Source organism: Peromyscus eremicus, chromosome 1 (genome assembly GCF_949786415.1).
Source record: "Peromyscus eremicus chromosome 1, PerEre_H2_v1, whole genome shotgun sequence".
NCBI lineage: Eukaryota > Metazoa > Chordata > Mammalia > Rodentia > Cricetidae > Peromyscus > Peromyscus eremicus.
In genome coordinates, this window is record NC_081416.1 from 155,027,934 (window position 1) to 155,048,244 (window position 20,311).

At 46.0% G+C, this 20,311-nt stretch overlaps 2 protein-coding genes across 4 annotated transcripts in view; both read left to right on the plus strand.

Moving 5' to 3' along the window:
- The first annotated feature begins 569 nt into the window (after nt 1–569).
- On the plus strand, nt 570–6,993 carry Nudt19 (nudix hydrolase 19). 2 transcript variants are annotated; one of them, XM_059274848.1, is made up of 4 exons: nt 570–1,576; nt 3,822–3,854; nt 5,007–5,214; nt 6,595–6,993. In XM_059274848.1, exons 1-4 carry the CDS (start codon nt 890–892, stop codon nt 6,807–6,809), a joined length of 1,143 nt encoding a protein of 380 aa, XP_059130831.1. In that variant the 5' UTR covers nt 570–889; the 3' UTR covers nt 6,810–6,993. The 2 variants fall into 2 exon arrangements, with proteins under 2 accessions (XP_059130831.1, XP_059130838.1); XM_059274855.1 differs by lacking the exon at nt 3,822–3,854 and having other exon boundaries at nt 573–1,576.
- A 9,813-nt stretch (nt 6,994–16,806) lies between these two features.
- Tdrd12 (tudor domain containing 12) overlaps nt 16,807–20,311 on the plus strand; it is an 88,385-nt gene continuing 84,880 nt past the window's right edge. For both annotated transcript variants that reach the window (XM_059274875.1, XM_059274868.1), the window contains exon 1: nt 16,807–17,013. In XM_059274875.1, coding sequence (XP_059130858.1) covers nt 16,990–17,013 — 24 coding nt within the window. In that variant the 5' untranslated portion in view covers nt 16,807–16,989. The remainder of the gene's footprint in view (nt 17,014–20,311) is intronic.

The following is a 20,311-nucleotide window of genomic DNA, read 5'->3' on the forward strand; positions in this document are numbered from 1 at the left end:
GGGAGCTGAACTTGGTCCTCTGCAAGAGCAGCATGTGCACTTAACTGCTGAACCCTCTCTCTAGCAGCCTCCCCCCCCTCCCCGCCAAACTAATAAATCTGTGATCAATTAGAATGGCATTTGTAAGAGTTGTTGACTGAGAAAGAGCTGTAAAATGAGAGACAGAAACATGCTGTTTCCAAAAAAAATAGTCATGCTGTTCTTAGAAGTGCAAGTCTTTCAGCCAATTAAAAGTCGGAGTAGAGGGAAAGCATTGCTAGGCTAGATTAAACATCTCCCACGAAAAGGCAACTAACTAATCACACTAAGATGCTTTGCCCAGTTCCTCGGGCGCCCTGGCAATACAAGCATTCACAACTGGAGACAAACTATTCTAAGAACAAGGACTCGCCAAAGACATTCAAAAGTACACAACAACAAATTCCTCACTCGGCATCTAGTCCTCCCACTCATTTCTTATTAGTAGGGTTCCAGTGAATTTGCAAATCTCAGATTTCCTAGAACCTCCTCCTTTTCCCTCGCCCAACAGGCAACAGCGTAGGGACAAAGTCCTAATCACTTGAGTTTAGTGGGAAAGGTACACAACTAGATTGTGGTTTCTGTTCCACGCCCTTCAGCACTCCTGCCCTCAGCTCCAACACTCCCAGGAGGATCACCTGTGTCCCAGTCGCTGGAAGGTGACTACAGCAGCACTGGTCGGGTGAGAATGACCTAACTGAGCCGCAGAGCACTCTAGGGTGGTGCTCTGGCGCGGGGATCATGCTCCTCCCACAACCAGACGCCTGGGGCCCTGAAGGCCGATCTTTCCCAACCCCACAAGTTCATCCGGCTTCGGGACAGCACTCCACGATCCGGCCACGCCGTAAGGGGGATCTGAAGGCCACCGGCCATGAGCGCCCCGTTGCGATCCGGCCGGAGCACCTGGCGGCGGGCAGCCACCGTGGTGCTGGCCGCGGGCTGGAACCGTCCGAGTCCCGGCGCCCCTCAGTCCGCCACCGACGACTTCCGGCTGCTGCTTCTCGAGCGCGCCCCAAACCAGCGCTTCATGCCAGGCGCGCACGTCTTCCCGGGCGGTGCGCTGGACGCTGCCGACAGCTCGGCCGATTGGCTGCGACTGTTCGCGCCCCGGCACACACCGTCGCGTTTCGGCCTAGGCCCGGCGCCGCCTCAGCACCCCTCTTTCCCGGGGATCGTCCACGACAACGCGCACGCCGGGGCGCTGCCTGACGACGTAGCGCTGCGCATCTGCGCCATCCGCGAGACCTTCGAGGAGGCTGGGGTGCTGCTGCTGAGGCCGCGGGGCTCGGCGCCGGCTTCTCCAGGGCCCGGCCTGGCGCTGTCGCCTCCGCCGGGCCTGGCCGACTGGCGCTCGCGCGTGCGCAGTGACCCGCGCTGCTTCCTGCAGCTGTGCGAGCACCTGGACTGCACGCCCGACATCTGGGCTCTGAGCAACTGGGGCGGCTGGCTCACGCCGTACTGGCGTGGCACCCGCCGCTTCGACACCACCTTCCTCCTGTGCTGCCTGCGCGAGACCCCGCCGGTGCATCCCGACCTGACCGAGGTGGTGGGCTACAAGGTAGGGCCCGCGTACCCCGCGGGATGCGCTGGGCATTAGGGCAGACCAAAGGCGTGACATTGCCGGAGGCTCTCACCCCGTGGGGACACGGCAGAGCTTCCGTTGCCTGTTCTGAAAACTAAACAACGATTCATTCACTTCATCCCCTAATCGTTATCATTCGATTTCTGGAACATATTACAGGATTTTAGTCCTGTCAACTTTCCTCTCCCCTCTCCCTCCCTCCCTTCTTTGTTCCCACCTTCCTCTTCTCCCTCTCTCTCCTTTTACTGTCTTTCCTCTCCCATCCTCCCGTTTCTAACTCTTTTCTCCTCGTCTCATTTCTCTCTCCCCCCCCCTCCCTCTTTCCCTCCCTCCCTCCCTCCTCCTCCTCCTCCTCCTCCTCCTCCTCCTCCTCCTCCTCCTCCTCCTCACTAGCACCAGGCACAGTTAGGCTTCGGCAACTTCTTCATTTATTCAAATGTTTTAAACTTTTATTTCTTTTTTAAAAAAGAAATAAAATGACGTATTTTAAATCGTGTGTCCAAGTAGGAGTATATGCATTTGAGCGCAGGTGCCCACTGATCTCCTGGAGTTGGAACCACCTTGAGTGGGTGATGGGAATGGAACTCAGGCCTTCTGCAAGTTGGTTCCTCTACAGATCTCAGTTGAGCCATCTCCTTAGCTCCCCTTCGTCTGTTTTTTTTTTTTGTTTGTTTGTTTGTTTGTTTTTGTAACTGCAATGGATTGCTTGTTCTACTGTAGGACATGGATGCGCATACACTTGTTTCAACCTTTTTCCTTCTGTATTTCATTTGTGTAAATTCAATTGTTGGTGTGTGTGTGTGTGTGTTTGTGTGTGTGTGTGTGTGTGTGTGTGTGTGTGTGTGTGTGTGTGTGTGTTGGTTTTGTTTTGTTTTGAGCCAGGGTTTCTCTTTGAAACAGTTTCTGGGTATCCTGGAACTGACCCTGTAGACCAGGCTGGCCTCGAACTCAGAGATCTGCCTGCCTCTGCCTCTTGAGTGCAGGGATTAAAGGCATGCTCCACTACGCCCCGCGCAATTGCTGTTTTTTAAGTTTACACTTTTCCTTTGAAATATCAGCCTTAAGTAGTATTTCTGGAAGCATCACAGCTGCCTGCACTAGAGCATTTGACGCCCTCTTCTGGCCTCTGAGGGTATGCACGTATGTGGTGCACAGACATACTTGCTGGCAAAACACATGCATAAATCTGAAATTAATTTTTTCTTTTTCTCTTATTATGTTGATCTTTTTGTTTACATCTTTGAACTAACTAGACTGCTTAGAACAGGAGCTAGAAAAGAGTCAGGCAGTGTGATAGCTTCAATTGTCACCTTGTCACAACCTAGAATCCCTCCAGGAGCCCCTGGGTACAAATGCTTACAGTGTTCCCGTGATGTAGCACTACAGAGCATGCCTGCATCTCTGGAATTACTCAGAAATTTCTTTTTCATCTCTCTTTTCCTTTGAAATACTGTTGTGGAATAATCTTTTTTTACACTGTGAAGATCTGTCACTCGGACTGGTTTATTAAAAAGCTGAATGGCCAATAGCTAGGCAGAATTTCCAGGCACAGAGAATGCTGGGAAGAAGAAGGGTGGAGGGAGCAGGAAAGTAACATGGGCCTATGGAGTAAAGGTCATAAAACCATGAGGCAAAGTAAATTAATAGAAATGGGTCAATTTGAGTTATAAGAGCTAGTTGGAAACAAGCCTAAGCTATCAGCCAAGCTTTCATAATTAATAAGTCTCCATGTGGTTATTTGGGAGCTGGCTGGAGGGACAGAAAATTCTACCTACAAAATACATTCCAAAGCTTGGGTGTGCTTGCTCAGACACTGGGCTTTCTCATTCTTTTTCTCTCAAGCTACTCCCCAACCCCCTTCTACCTAGTGGCCACTCAGAGCATGGCTATCTCTCTATCCACCCCAGCTCCTTTCTGCTGGGACCTGCTGAGATTTTTATAGCTCATCTGCCCTTTGCTCTCTTAAACTGTAGTGCAATTGTCCTTGAGAACTTTCAGTCTGTTTTTTAAATTAAATAAAAAATAAAAGATATTATTTTATGCTTGTGCGTGCATGTGTGTGTGTGTGTGTGTGTGTGTGTGTGGTTTGTTGTTGTTGTTGATACAGACCACATTTCCCTGCATTTGACATGTCCTGAATTACATGTTAGTATTGTTCGTAAGTTGCCGACTGCTGGGTTTTCTTCTATTCTTTTAAATAGTGTTGCGCTTTTCCCGGCAGGCAGTTATTAGAGATGGACTCTGTCCTTTTAAGGTATGTTTTAAATGGTTTGGGGGTGGCTCTACAGTATATTCAGGAGCTAATTTAGCTACAGTTCCATTATGTGACCCTTCTCTGGTCACTTGAGTGCGCAAGTGCTGGTTACGTTTAATTAAGGCTTTCCCAGTGTTGGGAATACACTGCTGGAGAAAATGGGAAAAAGTCTTGGCTCCAGGTAAGCATGAAGAATTTAGTCAGGAACCTCCCAGGTCTTGCTCTTTCCTTAGAAGTAGTCATCGTCTCTATCATATGGTTTTACCTTTTTGTGCACAAGTAATTATGTAGTAGTTTCGGGGTTCAGTGCTGTGTAGACCTTCTCAGGCACACGGCTCACCCAATACTACCCAATGTGAGCCTCCTCCCAAATTCTGATCTGTGTCTGCTCGAGTCAATAAGAACTAGATGCTGCTTAGGTTCCCCTGCTGTTCAGTAGTCTGGGAATGACTTTAGGCAGAAGCCCTAGACAAGTGGTAGGTCTCACTTCATTATTTATTTACTTACTTATAGTCAGGCAGTTTTTGGTGTTTGGAAATAGATTTTATCAAGTTATTATGTGGTGTGTGAGTTTAGCTCTCATGGCCGAAAGGATTTTTTTTATTATTTTTACTAATTATCAGCATTTTAACTAGCATTTAATAATTATTAATATTTTTGATAAATATTATTACTTAACAACTATGATTTGATTGTTATTAATTATTTTTATACTTTAACGTGCATGCAGATGACCATGGAGGCCAGAAGAAGGCGGTGAATTGCCTAGAACTTGAGTTATGGGTGGTCATGAAGCTACCCAATGTGGTTCTGGGAACCCAACTCTGGTCCTCTGGAAAAGCCACAACTGCTTTTAACCACCGAGCCATCTCTCCAGCCACCAATTCTTTCTTTCTGAGACAAGACCTCACTGTGTTGCCCGGGCGGGATTTCATCTCCTAGACTCAGGCAATTTTCTTGGTCAACCTCCTGGTTAAGGGACATGGCATTGTCCAGGCCTCTGAATGTTCTCATGTTGTCTGAGAGATCTAGCAAGGCCCCCTGGATGGGTTAGTTTTCACATCAGGCAGATCTTATATACCCATCTAGCACCCTCGGACCTGGCTGGTGGTGGAATAAACCTCACAAAGCTGCTTCCTTTGTCTCCTACAGTGGTTGTCTCCATCAGAGGCAACTGAGTGTTTCCTGTCCAAAAAAATCTGGCTGGCACCACCACAGTTCTATGAAATGAGAAGACTTGAAACTTTCAACTCTCTCTCCGCTCTGTACAGATTTTCTTCAGATCACCCTTTAGAAATAACTGAGAAATGGCTGCCAATAATACTTTTAACTGCTGATGGCTCCATCTATCTTCTCCCAGGTGAGTTGGGGAAGTACCAGTGCTCTGGTTAGTATTCACCTTAAGATTATCAGACCAACCCATATCGAAACATCAAAAGTGTTGTTATTAAGGCCAACATTAATGTTAATATTTAATAGGCTAAAGAGAGCATAAGGTAATCCAAGACTTACAGTGTTTGGCTGGGCATGTGACTTGGTGGAGCACTTGCCTAGATTGCATCAAGACCTCAGTTTTAATTCCCAGTGCTGCTGAAATAGATGATAAAATAATTATAGTTCACAACAGAAGCACTGTAGTCATCCATTATGATGTGCCCAAAGAAAATGCTTATCTTGGGATAGGCATAAGTAGGGATATTAAAATCCAACCAAGAGGGCTAGAGAGCTGGCTAAGTCAGTAGAGCGTTGGCCTTGCAAGTGTGAGGGCCTGAGTTTGGGTCTCCTGAACTGGGGCAAAGAGCCAGGCATGGGGCAGGCACGGTGGTGCCAGGCTCCTGTAATCCCAGCACTGTGATGGCAGAGTGGGAGGCAGAGACAGGCAGAGCCTTGGAAGTTCATGGGCCAGCTAGCCTGGCCTAATTGAGACAACCCAGGCCATAAGAAACCCTGTCTGGAACAAAAGGTGGAATGTTCTGGAGGAACAACACCTGAGGTTGTCCTCTGGCCTCCATGAGTAATCACCTCTGTAGTCACGCACACACACTTGGTGGAGGGAGAGACCTAACTCTAGCAGGCTGGTCTCTGACCTCTGCCTGTGTGTACACACACACACACACACACACACACACACACACAAATACACACACACACACAAATGCACACACACACTTGGTGGAGGGAGAGACCTAACTCTAGCAGGCTGGTCCCTGACCTCTGCCTGTACACACACACACACACACACACACACACACACACACACACACATACACACATACACACACACACACACACACACACACACACACACACACACACACACTTGGTGGAAGGAGAGACCTAACTCTGGCAGGCTGGTCCCTGACCTCTGCCTGTGTACACACACACACACCTCTCCCTTCCCCTCCTCTCTCAAATGTAATCAAAACTTGAAACAGGATGAGAAAGTGTCTGAGTGGTTGGAGGCCGTACTGCTGCTCTCTCGGAGGATCTGGGTTTGGTTCCCAGTACCCACGTCAGGCAGTACACACACGTGCTTACGCATACCGTGGATTAATAGTAAATTAAATATTATTTAATATTTAATAAAAGTAAATTTAAAAATAAATTAAAAGTAGCAACAAGAAAAACACCAACTCAGCTTCAACAAGAAATATATAGCAAAAAATACTGATTTATGTCAGTATATTGGGGTGATTTATAAAACAATGCTTTGTAGAAACAAATTTTTACTATTTTTCAGGAGATGAGCTGTATGTGAAAGACTCAGATTTCTTAGAAAAACCAATGTCTACTGACAAAAAGACTGAAGAACTCATGAAGGAAGGCAAAGTAGTTAACCGAATGGTGATCCACAGTCTCCACCTCTATGAAATCTATGTGTCTCTGCTGTCCAAGGATAAGCTCGTGTACCCTAAGAACTACGTATTGAATAAGAGCCTGCCTGCCCACTTGTGAGGTGCTCCACTTGTGGGGATCGACTGAACGTGTCTGAAATACAAGGACTGTGTCTGTAAAGTTGTGCACTGACATGTGTCCTGTGTTGTGTGCGTTTGCTTCCTGTCTTCAGACTGCACAAGCCATGAGGGTACAATGTATGAAGTGTTAAGAACCTGGTTACTGGATAAATGGCTTCACAATGGTTGTCTCTTCTGTGTTTTATTAGCTTGAACATTTAAAAAGGGGTCCTCCCGCCATCCTCGAACTGCCCCACGTGTTAGCGGGTTTCCTGATGTGCGGTGGAGACTGAGCCCCGGATCTCTTCGACTTTCAGCAGGAATTAATTCAGGGGTACCTGATTAGATGGTATTAAGTTCGAATGTGGCATTTCCTCCACGTGGTCCCTAGCTGGTAGCACTGTTTTGGCAGGTTGTGACAACTGAGGGGCAGGCTCTAACTAGAAAAAGTGGGTTGCTGGCGTGGGTGGGTCTTGAGGGATTGAGTCCCACCTCTGTTCCAGCAGGATTCTGTTTTCTGATCTGAGGAGATCTGAGCAGGCTGCCTCAGGTTTCCACCTCTGCGAATGCCACATTGTCTTCAGCACCGTGAAACTGGCTGAACTAAACCCCAACTCTACGTTGTCTCTGTGAGGCATTTGATCATAGCAAATAAACAGTGACTGAGGCATCCTTCAAGGGTGATGCCATGTTCTTGCCAGGTATCTAGCTTGATAATTAACATACATGGCTCACACCTTTAATCCCAGCACTCGAGAAGTGGAAGCAGGTGGATCTCTGAGTTCAAGGCCAGCCTGGTCTACAGAGTGAGTTCCAGGGCAGCCAGGGCTACACAGAGAAACCCTGTCTCAAACCAAAGTGGGGGAAACACAATATTTGGTTTAAAACCAAATAGCATTCTTTTTGACGTCTACATTTTATTTCTTATTACGCTTTTTTTACGTGCTCGCACACATGAGTGCATGCCCTGAGCAGTGTGGAGGGGAGAGAACAAGTTACAGGAGTCTGTTCTTTCCTGCTGCATGTGGGGCTGGTCTGTGGAGCTCAGGCCACCAGCTTCGTTTGGCATACTCTTACTTGCCAAGCCGTCTTGCTGATCGCATGCTTCCCACATTTTAAAGACTTAGGAACCAGACAAGAGCAGGCTGATGAGATGGCTCAGCAGGTAAAGGCATGAGCGCACGTGCCCGGTGACCTGATTTTGATCCCCAGATCCCATGTAAAGGTGTGAAGAGAGGGCCTGCTTTTCAGAGTTGTCCCCTACCTCCACACATGTGCCATGGCATGTGTGCCCTCACATGCGTACACAGACACACACCAGAAAACTCATCAACCTTTGTGCACATAGGAAATAGTAAATGAATGTAAAAAGGTTAGAACGAGAATGTTAAATTCACAGGGGTTTAATGTGTTTAATGTGGGTGATTTCTTTTGACTTTGTTAAAGACAATCTGTTGACTAACGGTGAGAAATGATAGTTAAGGCACAATTTGTTTTGTTTGCTTTGTTTAAGACAGGGTCTCTGCACAGCTCTGGCAGTCCTGGAACCCACTGTAGACCCCATGGCTTCAAACTGACAACAGATATGCCTACTTTTGCCTTCTGAGCGTTCCGATCAAAGGTGTACACCACCACACCTGGCAGGACACTAATTCTGTTTGTAGATCTTCGTATTATGTTTTGTAGTGGATTTCACTTTTCACGGAATGTCTTGATTTACCTGCTAACACAATAAAGTCAATAATAAGTAAAGCCATGCATATTCCTAAGGATGTGTGTGTGTGTGTCTGTGTCTGTGTGTGTGTGTGTGTCTGTCTGTCTGTCTGCCTGTCTGCATGAGCTTATGTGCACCACATGGAGGCCAGAAGAGAGTAGTGGATCCCCTGGAACTGGAGTTACTGATGCAGGCAGCCAAACCCAAGTCCTCTTTAATACTCTTAATGGCTAAACCATCTCTCCAGCCCTTCCTGTGTGTGACTTAATCCCCACTAGAGGAATAAGAGAGGGCAGCGGTTCTTAGCTTGTTCAAGCTGTCTGGAAATGTTTTCGGTTGTTGCAACTGAGGAGAGGATTATACTGTCACCTAGTGGAGAGACAGCATAGGTACAGGAGATAGCCTCCAGTGTACAGGAATTAAGTTACCAGACCTGGAGTGAAATCTAATCGGGCTTGGTGGTACAGATCTCTGATCCTAGCTACTCGGAAGGCTGTGACAGGAGAATCAAAAGTTCAAGGTCTGCCTAGGTTACAAAGTAAGTTCAAGACCAACTTTGACAACCTTGTGACCCTGCCTCAAAAATTTAAAAGAAGGCTGAGGCAGGCACTTGCCTACCATGTGCAGGGTTGTAACTTTATTTTTTTTATTTATTTGTTTTTTTCAAGACAAGGTTTTACTGTGTAGCCCTGGCTGTCCAGGAACTCACTCTGTAGATCAGTCTGGCCGTTTTAACTCTGTTTATGCATACCTGTCCCTATTGGTATATGTGCATGTGAGTGGAGTTCCCCACAGACCCAGAAGAGGGTGTTGGATCCCCTGCTGGAGTTTTTGGAGGTTGTGAGCCACTCCATGTGGGTGCTGGGAACTGAATTCAGGTCCCGTGGAAGCACTGCTGAACCATTTCTCTGGCCCAAAATCTATTTTTTTAAGTAAATGGTCCCAATATGTAAATTTGAGATCCATAGATAATAATATTCTCTGTGGCTTCTCAATCTACAAACATTCTTAATGATTGTTGACCTTGAGCATAGTGTTCATGAAGGGAGCAGGCAGCAGCACCTTGGCCTGAATGCTGCCCTTTCGACTTCAGACTCCATTTTACTTGTAGGGTGAAATAAAGTTCAGGTTCCCAAGCCCTAGGGCAGGCTGAGAACTTTCCAATGGCTGACCAACCTCCTCCCTAAACCATAGCAATAGCCATTACTCATCTTGAGTTCTTTAGAAACATCGTGGTTGATCCTAACCACAGAAGGAACAACTGAATCTGATTGGTTGGACTGAAAGTCTTGCCTTGTTGACAATGATGGAACACCCAAGGAAGCCCCTAATCTCTAAATCCTGATCGGTGAAAATTATAACTGATTTGGCAACAAATGTTTGTGGATTTTATGCTTATAAACCCCACTTCTGCCCCTGCTCAGGGCTGTCAGGAGAAATGAGGCTCCCAAGTCCTTGTCCTGCAGCTCTGATCAATCAGGGACCTGCTGAGGTGGTGAATTATTAAGATCTTTGGAACCCATAAGTGTTTCTCTCCTTCCTTATGGCATATAATGGGCTAGGTGTAACAGTTCATTCTCGCAGAGCATTACTGCTGGGAGGGACCTCGGGAATGGCATCATTCTGTCAGCGAGGAACTTGAGAAACAGATGCATGCAGCGAGTTTCCACCCTGGCTAGGAAGAGAACTTGGATAGTAGCCCTGAGAAAAGATAATTATTCCTCCTGACCCAAGGAGACTACTGACAAGACCAGGCGATGATAGGTGCCAAGCTCCGTTTATTATGCAAATTAAGCTTCAATCTTCCCTCTTTTATCTCAGCCCAGGTATTATCCCTAGTTCTAAAGATCCCCCTTTAGCTATTAACTCAGAAGAAAGTGCCTTTATGGAACCAAATACACGGTGTGATGCAGGTTGCCTAGCAACCGAGTAAACTTCCCCTGCCCTACAGGAAAGCAGCACAGCTGAGATAAGCTGAGACAGAAATGGTACCAAGGAAAAACAGAGTTTTACTTTACTAGTGACTTATACTGACATATAGACTCCTAACCTATTTAGAATCCCCTAATTGATTTTTAGCCCTTAACTGACCCTACCAGAGAACTCCCATTAGTCATACCCTTTTGGGTTGTAAAAGAAAGCCTGACAGTCACTGCCTGAGGTAAACTCTTATCTGCCTTTATGACCTGGAAAGAATTCAAGACTTGTGACCTTGCTTTGGCCAGAGAATTGCCGATTGTATGTGTATATGAACTGGAAACTTCAGAGACTGGGGGAGAACTAAGAACAATGAGAGAAAGTGGAAGAAGGGACAGAGAAGAGCTAAGTGTGAGAACAGAAAAGAAGCTGTGTGGAGAGATTTGACTTAGAAGAATAAAGTGGACTTAGATTCTTAGACTCAGTGTGCTTAGATTCTTTCGATAGCCCCAAATTTAGATCCTCAGCTGATTCTTCCATGGACCCTGGGAAAGGGCTGTAGGGGCTGGACCCCAGTAGCTCTTGTTAGTGCCACACCAAGCTGGGTCTCATTGATCTCTCTTAGCCTCGCCCTGGTGGATTCTAGGGAGGTGCCCTACCACTGAGCTATATCACCAGCCCCTTTTTACTTTTTCTTTATACAATTTTTTGAGAAATGGTCTCATTTTGTAGCCCTGGTTGGTCTTGAACTTACTATGTAGACCGTGCTGGCCTCAAACTCACTAAAGGAATGCACCACCAGGCCCAACAACAACAAAAAATTCGTGTGTGGGTACATTGTTGGTTAAGCGGTGGCACTCGTGGCTGGCACCGCATGCCGACAGAAGAGAGCGCTGGATGCTGCGGTGGCAGAAGACTCACGAGCCATGGTTACCTTTCTAGAGCTTTATTAGGAGAGAGAGGGAGAGAGAAAGAGGGAGACTGCGTGGAGGACAGAGGGAATATGGGGGTGGGGTGGGGGTTGAGAATAAGGAAAGAGGGAGCACAGAGAGGGCATACCTGCTTTTTAGGCTGGGACGCCGTCGCAGGCTGTTGACATAGTAAGGACATAATCCTTACATACATGTGTCTGCTGATGTATGTGCGTATGTGTACATGTGTCTCCCGATGTGTGTGTATACACGTCTGTTGATGTGTATGTGTGTACACATGTCTCCTGGTATGTGTGTGTATACACATGTCGCTCTGTGTGTGTGTGTGTGTGTGTGTGTGTGTGTGTGTGTGTGTACACGTGTCTGCTGATGTATAGAGCCCAGAGGTTGATGTTAGGTATCTTTCTCAATTATTCCCCACTTTACCATTTGAGACAGAGTTTCTCATGGACCCAGTATGGCTCACCTAGACAAGCCGATCCGCAAGCTCCAGAGATCTGCCTGTCTCCACTCCCCAGCACTGGGATTACAGGCACTGGCCACCATATCCAGCTCTTTACACATGCTGGGGATCCAAACTCAAATCATCATGCTTGTGGCATTGAATCAGCTTCCCAGACAGTTTTCATTCCAGGACAGGGCTCATAAAATTGTTTGGGCTGGACTTGAACTCACTCTGTAGCCCAGGCAGACCTCACAATGGTGATCTTCCTGCCCCAGCCTCTTTAAGAGCTGAAATTACAGTGCTTTACCATCAGGCCCAGCCTGGTACCATAGATCTATGTGTTGATAAACTCATAGGTAGGGATTGGGAAGATGGTTCAGTGCTTACTGTAAAGTGCTTACTGTACAGCCACGGGGTCCTGAGTTCTTATCCCTAGTACCCCTGCAAAAGTTGGACATGTTGGTCTCCTGTGCTGGGAGGTGGACACAGGCAGATCATGGGGACCGGTTCAATACCAGCTGATGTAGCCAAGGCAGTGACTACTAGGTTCAATGAGAGCTCCTGTCCTAAAGTAAGGTGGGTTATCCCAGCTCGACCTCAACATTTGAGATTAACATAGTCTCCAGCCTTCATCAGAGAAACCTCTTATTGCAGAGACCCACAACTGGCCAACGTGCAGAGAAAAAGAGATGACGACGGAGAGCTTGGCCCTAAATGGGACATTTATATTGCCTCTCCAAGGCTCGAACATCGAGGAAGAGGGGGCAGAAAGAACGCAAGAGCCAATGATGGGGAGATGTGCAGCAAAATGATGCCATCGTATTGAACTCATTGCAGCTGTGGTTATCTTCACAAGATTGGGGTTGTCAGCATCTCATCATGGATGGGGAGGGGGCCTCCCTGAGGGAATATTGGCAGTCAATGGTTGCTGGGTGATGGGGTACAACATGCTCCAGTAATAGCCTCCCACCCACTCTCATGCAAGTAATTAAGTCAGTGGTTCACAGACAAAAAAACAGGCAAGTGGGAGGGGGCCTGTTGGGGAGAGGGGTTTCAGTGGGAGAAGAAGGGGATGGGAGGGGAGTAGGGGCTCAGATGACTAAAATTCACTGTATATGTTGTGGTGGCAAATCTTGGTTGTCAACTTGACAGGCCTGGGAAACTTAGCTAAGGAATTGCCTCCATCATATTGGCCTATAGGCATGTTGGAGGGCCTCTCTTGATTGTTGGTGGATGAGGGCTCAGCCAACTGTCGGCAGTGCTCCCTGGAGCTATACAAGAAACTAGGTGAGCAGCCAGGGGAAGCAAGCCACTAAGGTGTGCTCCTCCATGGTCTCTGCTTCCATTCCTGAGTTGTGTTCCTGCCTTGATTTCCTTCAGTGATGGACTGAAACCTGGGAGCCAAATAAGCCCTTCTGTCCCCCGAGTTGCTATTGGTCATGTTGATTATTACAGCGATGGAAAGAAAACTAGATCAGATGTGGATAAAATGGTCAAGTAACAAAAGATGTGGGGGAAAAAAGGTGGAAAGCGAGCGGAGGAAGACAGCCCAATGTCAACCTCTGGCTGCTACATGCACCTACACATACACGCGTGTGCACACACACAGACACATTCACACAGACACATACACACACACACACACACACACACACACACACACACACACAATGAGCCAGGTGATTATATGGTGATTATACAATTATACCTATAATTTCAGAACCTGAAAGGCTTAGTTAGGAAGGATGCTGAGTTTGACGCTAGCTTAAGGCTACCTTGGTCTACACAAAGCCAGACTGGGATAGAGGTGAGACCTTTCCCTAATAATAAGTAATGCATAAATAGAATAACCTGATTTTAAGGAACAAAAAGAAGTAAGTTACAAATGTCCAAAATCAGTAATGGGATAGCTGGATGAGATATGTAAAATTCTGATGGGGGGAGAGTGCATATACTTAATAATTTTGTATCAGTTTCATGTAAAAGCTATAGAAATAATCATTTGTATGTGGACTCTGAAGATTCCCTATCTCTGAAAAAAAGTCATGGATAGAAATTACATAGATAACTGAAGGATTAATCAATAAAAATTCTCTTAATAAGACATTTCTATTTTTATGTGTCTGTGCGTGTGCGGGTCCCCAGAAGGGGACACTTGATCCCTTAGCATTATAGTTACAGGTGTTTGTGAGCAATCTGATGTGGGTATTGGGATCCTAACTTGGGTCTTCTAAAAGAGTGGTAAGCATTCTTAATCACTGAACCATCTATCAAACCCATATAAAGTCTTGAAATAGAAGTGTGTAGTAGAAACTCTGATGATGAGTATAGAAATTAATGAAATATAAGCAGTAAGTCTGAATAATTATTTATGGCTAGAAACATCACAAATATTTAAAAGAACTCAAATATCAGCCTGTTTAAAAAAAAACTCAGATTTTTTTCAAGTAAAACTCATGAAGATTCTAGATTGCATTTTCATAAAGTGTCTATGTTAAGGGATAGGGGAGAATATGAGAGGAAAGAGTTGATAGTTTCATAAATGTCAGTGCTACACAGAACAGAAATATACCCGTGGGTGGTATGATGCAGACAGGGAAACAAGTACAGGGGAACTAGTGACTGGACCCCCAGGGTCAGCTCCCTTTATGATACTTTTTAATTTTGTATTATTATCCCAGGTGTGGTGGCACACACCTTTAATCCTAGCACTCCGGAGGGAGGCAGAGGCAGGTGAGTCTCTGTGAGTTCGAGGCCGACCAGAGCTATGTAGTGAGACCCTGTCTCAAAAATACAAAGAGAAATTGTTATTATTGTTGCTGCTGTTGTTTTGAGACAGGGTTTCACAAACTTGCCCTAGCTGGTCTAGAACTGCCTACGTAATGCAGGTTAGCCTTGGATCTGTTCTCTTCCTGCCTCGGCCTCTGGAATGCTAGGATTACAGGAGTTGTGTCTTCACAGCCAACTTGCAGTTGTCTTGACCGTTCAGGGTCATGTACACATAATTCTAGTTTGCGTAAGCCATGTGAAAAAAAAATTGTAGAACACAATCCCATAGCATGGGCCCAGTCAAAGGAGAAAGTAAGTGTTCTGCACTATAACCGAGAGAATTTGCCGTTTGATTTGCCCCCACTTTCCAGAGCCTTTAAATGCATATTTGTGGGTCCTTGTGAAATCAACCACAGCAAACCACGTGTATGTGTGTGTGTGTGTGTGTGTGTGTGTGTGTGTGTGTGACGAGTTCTTCTTGTTGTAGTCCAGGCTGACCTCAAACTTGAAATCTTGCCTCATTCCTCTACTGCTGGGATTAGTCATAAACTACCATGGCTTCAGGCCTATTTCATGTGTGTATCTGTTCCTGTGTGCCTGTACCTATGGATGACAGAGGAAAACCTCATGTGTCAACAGTGATCCACCTTGGTTTTGTACATGTGTGTGCACATGTGCAATGTACACACACACAAGTGAACACAAGGAAGCCACCATACCCTCTCTATTGTAGTACGTACGTACGTACCATCAACAGTGTCTCTCACTGAATCTGAAAGTCGCCATTTTGAGTAGCTTGGCTGGCCAGGCCAGCAGGCTCCTGGGAACTACGGTGTCTTTCCCTCAATTCTGGGATTATAGGCATACAGAGCCATGCCTACCTTTTTACATGAGTGATGGGGATTTGAATTCAGGTCCTCATGTTTGCACAGTAAGTTCTCTCACTCACTGAACCATCTACCTAGTTCCGGTTTTTTCTTTTCCTTTTGTTTCTTCAACCTCCTGATGCTTACAACTTTTTCTTTTTCTTTTGTTTCTTCACCCTCCAGGCTTGCTGGTCATCAAGCCTCAGGGATCTGCCTATTTCTTCCTCTGTGGTACTGGGATTGTACCATCACACTTGGGTTTTTAAAAATGGAATCTAGGGATTGAACTCAGGTCCTCATATGTATGTGGCAACAAGCGCTTTATCCATTGAATTATCTCCTCAGCACCAACTTACTTTTTTTTGTTTGTTTGTTTTTGAGACAGGGTTTTTCTGTGTAGCTCTGGCTGTCCTGGAAATTGCTTTGTAGATCAGGCTGGCCTCAAACGCACGGAGATCTGCCTGCCTCTGCCTCCTGAGGGCTGGGATTAAAGAGGTCGTGCACCATCACCTCCAGTTCCTCAAGCTTGCTCTGAAAACTGGATGCTATGTGCACATTGTTTCCCAAACACATGACCCCCTCTCCTCCAATTTCCACACTTTCTTGAAGCTAAGTCTCTTTGCCATCTTGAGTACTTTACCAGAAGATGAATACAATTGAATACAAACTGAAGCAATTTTTGTTTTTTCAGAATTCAACCATCAAAGAATTCTTTTGTAAAACCATTTAGGTCTATCACCTCTTCAGAGTCGTGGTTCCTTTAATTTTAATGGACTATTTTTCCACTTACTTTTGTTTTTTGGAGATGCCCGAGAGCACTGACAGCTAACCTTCCCTGTGCTTCTGAGTGTCCTTCGTTTCACCGTGTGATCGATCACATCTAACTCAGAAACGCTATCCCCCAATACGAGATGAGAAAATGGGGAGTTTAAAGAAGCCCCGCGCTAACACAACAATGAAATACAGGTGTGGGCAGAACCTGGCTCAGGAGGTGGGGCCTTGTCTGGAATGTGGTCAGGTGGAAATGATGCCAGGAAGCCGAAAGACCTGAGTGGCTGATTAGAAAACGGTACCATGGCTGCAAGCCAGTCAGGTATTGATATGAGAGAGATCCAACAGAAGCAGTGTGATGGAGGATGGAAGCTGGTCCAAAGGTAGTGGTAGGCAATACTGCTAAAGCCTTGGCTTGCATGCAGCCACTCCATCCTCGGGGTGGGGGGGAGTAAGGCTGTGCATTGGAGGAGAGGGACTGTGTCCTTTCTAACCTTGTAGTTCACCGCCACGCCTCAGGGTGGCGCTGTACGCAGCCAGGCCGTTGGCGCGCAGGTGCTTTCTAGCCCTCGCGAGGCCTGTGCGCAGGCGCAGGGTGAACAGCGCGGGCCGTTGAAGGTGCGTGTGCGGGGCTTGCGAGGTCCCCAGTGCCCGAGGCCAGGCTGCAGCGTCCTCAGTGTCGGTGGTGAGGGACGCGAGCTGTGACACTCAGAGAGCTGTGTGGTGTAAGGGACTCTGCACGAGAAGGACGAGGAGGCGTCGGCGGGATGCTGGAGGTCCTGGTGCTAAAGGTGAGGCGCACCGGCCACCTTCCTCGAGGCGCTCGCTTCCCCACGTGCGGCTGCCATCTTGGGGTCCCTGAAGCCCAGCTGCCCGAGGCTCGCTTTGGGATAAGCCAGGGACACAGTTGCACACCCTGGTAATGTAGGTTGCAGATGTGATGGCAAAGGCTAATAGCATTCAACTATCCAGTATTAGGAACTGGGTTCTCAGTGGAGCATGAAGGAAAAAAATCACAGTGAGTTCCGGGCCAGCCTGGGCTACATCCTGAGAACTTAGTTCACACATACCACCTCCCAAAAATTAAATATTCATTGGTGAACTGATCTGTTACAATTGAATTTATTATGTAAAATTTGCCCTTGTGACCTTGGTACAGTCACTTAACCTAACATTTGTGTTACCTGTGTGAGAATGCATGTGCCGGGGTGCACATGTCTACATGTCAAAGGACAGCTGACCTGAAGGTTGACCTGAAGTCAAGCCTGTTGGCAAGTACCTTTTACTGGATCAGCTTTTACTGGCTCTTTTTTTTTTTTTAAATCTTTTGTTTTTTTCAAGACAGGGTTTCTCTGTGTAGTTTGGTGGCTGTCCTGAATCTCGCTCTGTAGACCAGGCTGGCCTCGAACTCACAGAGATCCACCTGGCTCTGCCTCCCAAGTGCTGGGATTAAAGGTGTGTGCCACCACCACCCGGCCCCTGCTTATTTTAATTAATTAGTTAGTTAATTAATTAATTTTAGGGTCTCAATTCTGTAACCCTGATTTGCTTGGTACTCCTTATGTAGACCAAGATGGCCTAGAACTTACAGAGATCCACCTGTGTTTGGTTGGCCCTCCAGTGCTGGGATCACAGTCATGCACTCTGACACCCAACCATCATTAAAAATTTATTTTTATTTTTTATTGTGTGTCTGTGTCTGCATATGTGCATGTGAGTGCAGGTACCCTCAGAGCTGTAGCTCCAAGCAGTTGTGAGTCACCCGATGTGGGTGATGGGAATGGATGAGAACTGAATTCAGGTCCTCTGCAAGAGCAAGGAACCAGTCGCTCTTAACCAGAGCCATCTCTACAACCCACCAGGCATCTTTTCACAGGATGATGGCCACCTTAGGTTCATTGGGATTATGCCATTTCAGGTCCTCGGTCCATTTTTTTTTTTTTTTGAGTGGTTCAGGTTTATGGTGTGGTTGTTGAGTCTTAGAAGCTCTCTTTACATTCTGAATATCAATCCCTTACCTGAGAAGCATTTGCAAAAATTTTCTCCCCTTTTATGGTGTGCTGGTTACTTATATTTGACATAACCTAGAGTCATCTGGGAAGAGTGTCTCAATTAGGAATTACCTAGGTCAGGTTGGCATGTGGACGGGTGTGTTAATTGACGTGGGAAGACCCAGCCCACTGCGGGCCTTGGCGTTCCCTGGCCTGGCATTCTGGATTGTATAATTAGGAAAGTTAGCTGAGCATGAACAAGCAAGGATGCAGGCGTGTGTTCTAACTCCGCTCTTGACTGGATGTGATGACTTAGCTCCTCCTGAGTTCTGCCTGCCTTCACCTTCCTGCAGTAGCCAGCCACAGAACAAGCCCTTTCTTCCCTTGCGTTGTTTATCACCTCAACAGAAAGGAGACCAAGACATGTGGGTTGACTATTTATTGATAGTCTTTCTGGAGGCATAAAATACAGTTTTGATCAGTTCAGTACTTTATTTTCCCTTTTGTTGCTGTGTCATATCTAAGCAGCCAATGCCAAAAATAATGTGAAGCTTTTGTATTGTTTGCACCTCAGCCTTAATAGTCATACATCTCACAGTTAGGACTTTGATACATTTTGAGTTAGTTTTCTTTCTTTTGTACATTTTTTGTGTGTGAGTGCATTCATGTTCATCATGAGGAGGCACATACCATGGCATATGTGAGAAAGTTGTAGAGCTAATTCTCTTCTTCCATGTTCACAGAGGTTTCAGAGATTGAACTGAGGTTGCCAGGCTTCCCCAGCAAGTGGCTATCCCTGCTAAGCCATCTTACCAGCCCCTTGAAGTAATTTTTCTATATGGTGCTAAGAAGTTCTTTCCTTAGCATGAAATATTCAGTTTACCAATAATACTTTTGGAAAGACTATCATTTCCCCATAAAATGATTTCTGACCTTTGTCAACTATTATTGGACCACATTGTAAAGGATTTCATCCGGGGCTTTTTATTCTTCTGGTCTGTATGTCTATGATTATATAATAGCACCACACTGTTTTGATTATTGTAGCTTTGTAGTAAGTTTTGAAGTCAGGTATGGATCCTTCTAGCTAGTTTGGTTTTGATACAACGTCTCCAGCTGAGCCTGGCTTCTACCTCCTTCAGTAGCCTGATCCTCCCCTCCACCTCAGGAGTGCTGGGATTACAGGCATGCACTACCATGGTCAGTTTTATGTGGTGCTGGGGATTGAAACTAGGACTTCATGTATAGCTAGGTAAGCATTCTACCAACTGATCTACATCCCAACACTTTAGCTTTGCAGTTTTTAGAGGTTTGTTGGCTACTTAGCGTCCCTTAAAATTTTGTTTAGAAAAAAAGACATTAGGATTTGATAATAAGAATTGAACCTGTAGTCAGTGTTAGCATCTTCATTTATGTCAATGTTAAATCTTCCAATTCACAAGTGTAAATTATTTCCATGATTTTTTTAATTACTTATTTTTATTTTATGTGCGTTGGTGTTTTGCCTGCATGTGTGTCTGTGAGAGAGTGTCTGATCCCCTAGAACTGGAGTTACAGTCAGTTGTGAGCTGCCATGTTGGTGCTGGGAATTGAACCTGGGTCCTCTGGAAGAGCAGCCAGTGCTGTTAACCACTCAGCCAGCTCTCCAGCCCTGACTATTTTTTTTAAGATAATCTCACTCTGTAGCCTGACTTGCCAAGGACTCACTATGTAGACCAGGCTGGCCTTGAACTTAATGAGATCTGTCTCCCTCCCGAGAGTGCTGGGACTAAAGACATGTGCTCTGGCTCTCCCTGTAGTTTTGTGTCTCAGTTCCTTTCATCATAGTTTTATAGTTTCAGTAGTAGTTGTAATATGTTTTTATAGGATTCTTAGGATTTTCTGTGTAGACAGTTATGCTTATAAAAACTGTCAAGTTTATTTTCAGTCTTCCTGACAATCTTATCTTAAGTATTATCTAGCACACTCCAGCCAATGTTGAGTGAAACACTATTAGATTTTTATTTCCTGTGTTTTACTTCATGTCCTTGAAATAGAGATCCCATTTGTAAATACAGCTGGGTGCTGTGGCACACTCTTGTTAGCCTAGCACTCAGAA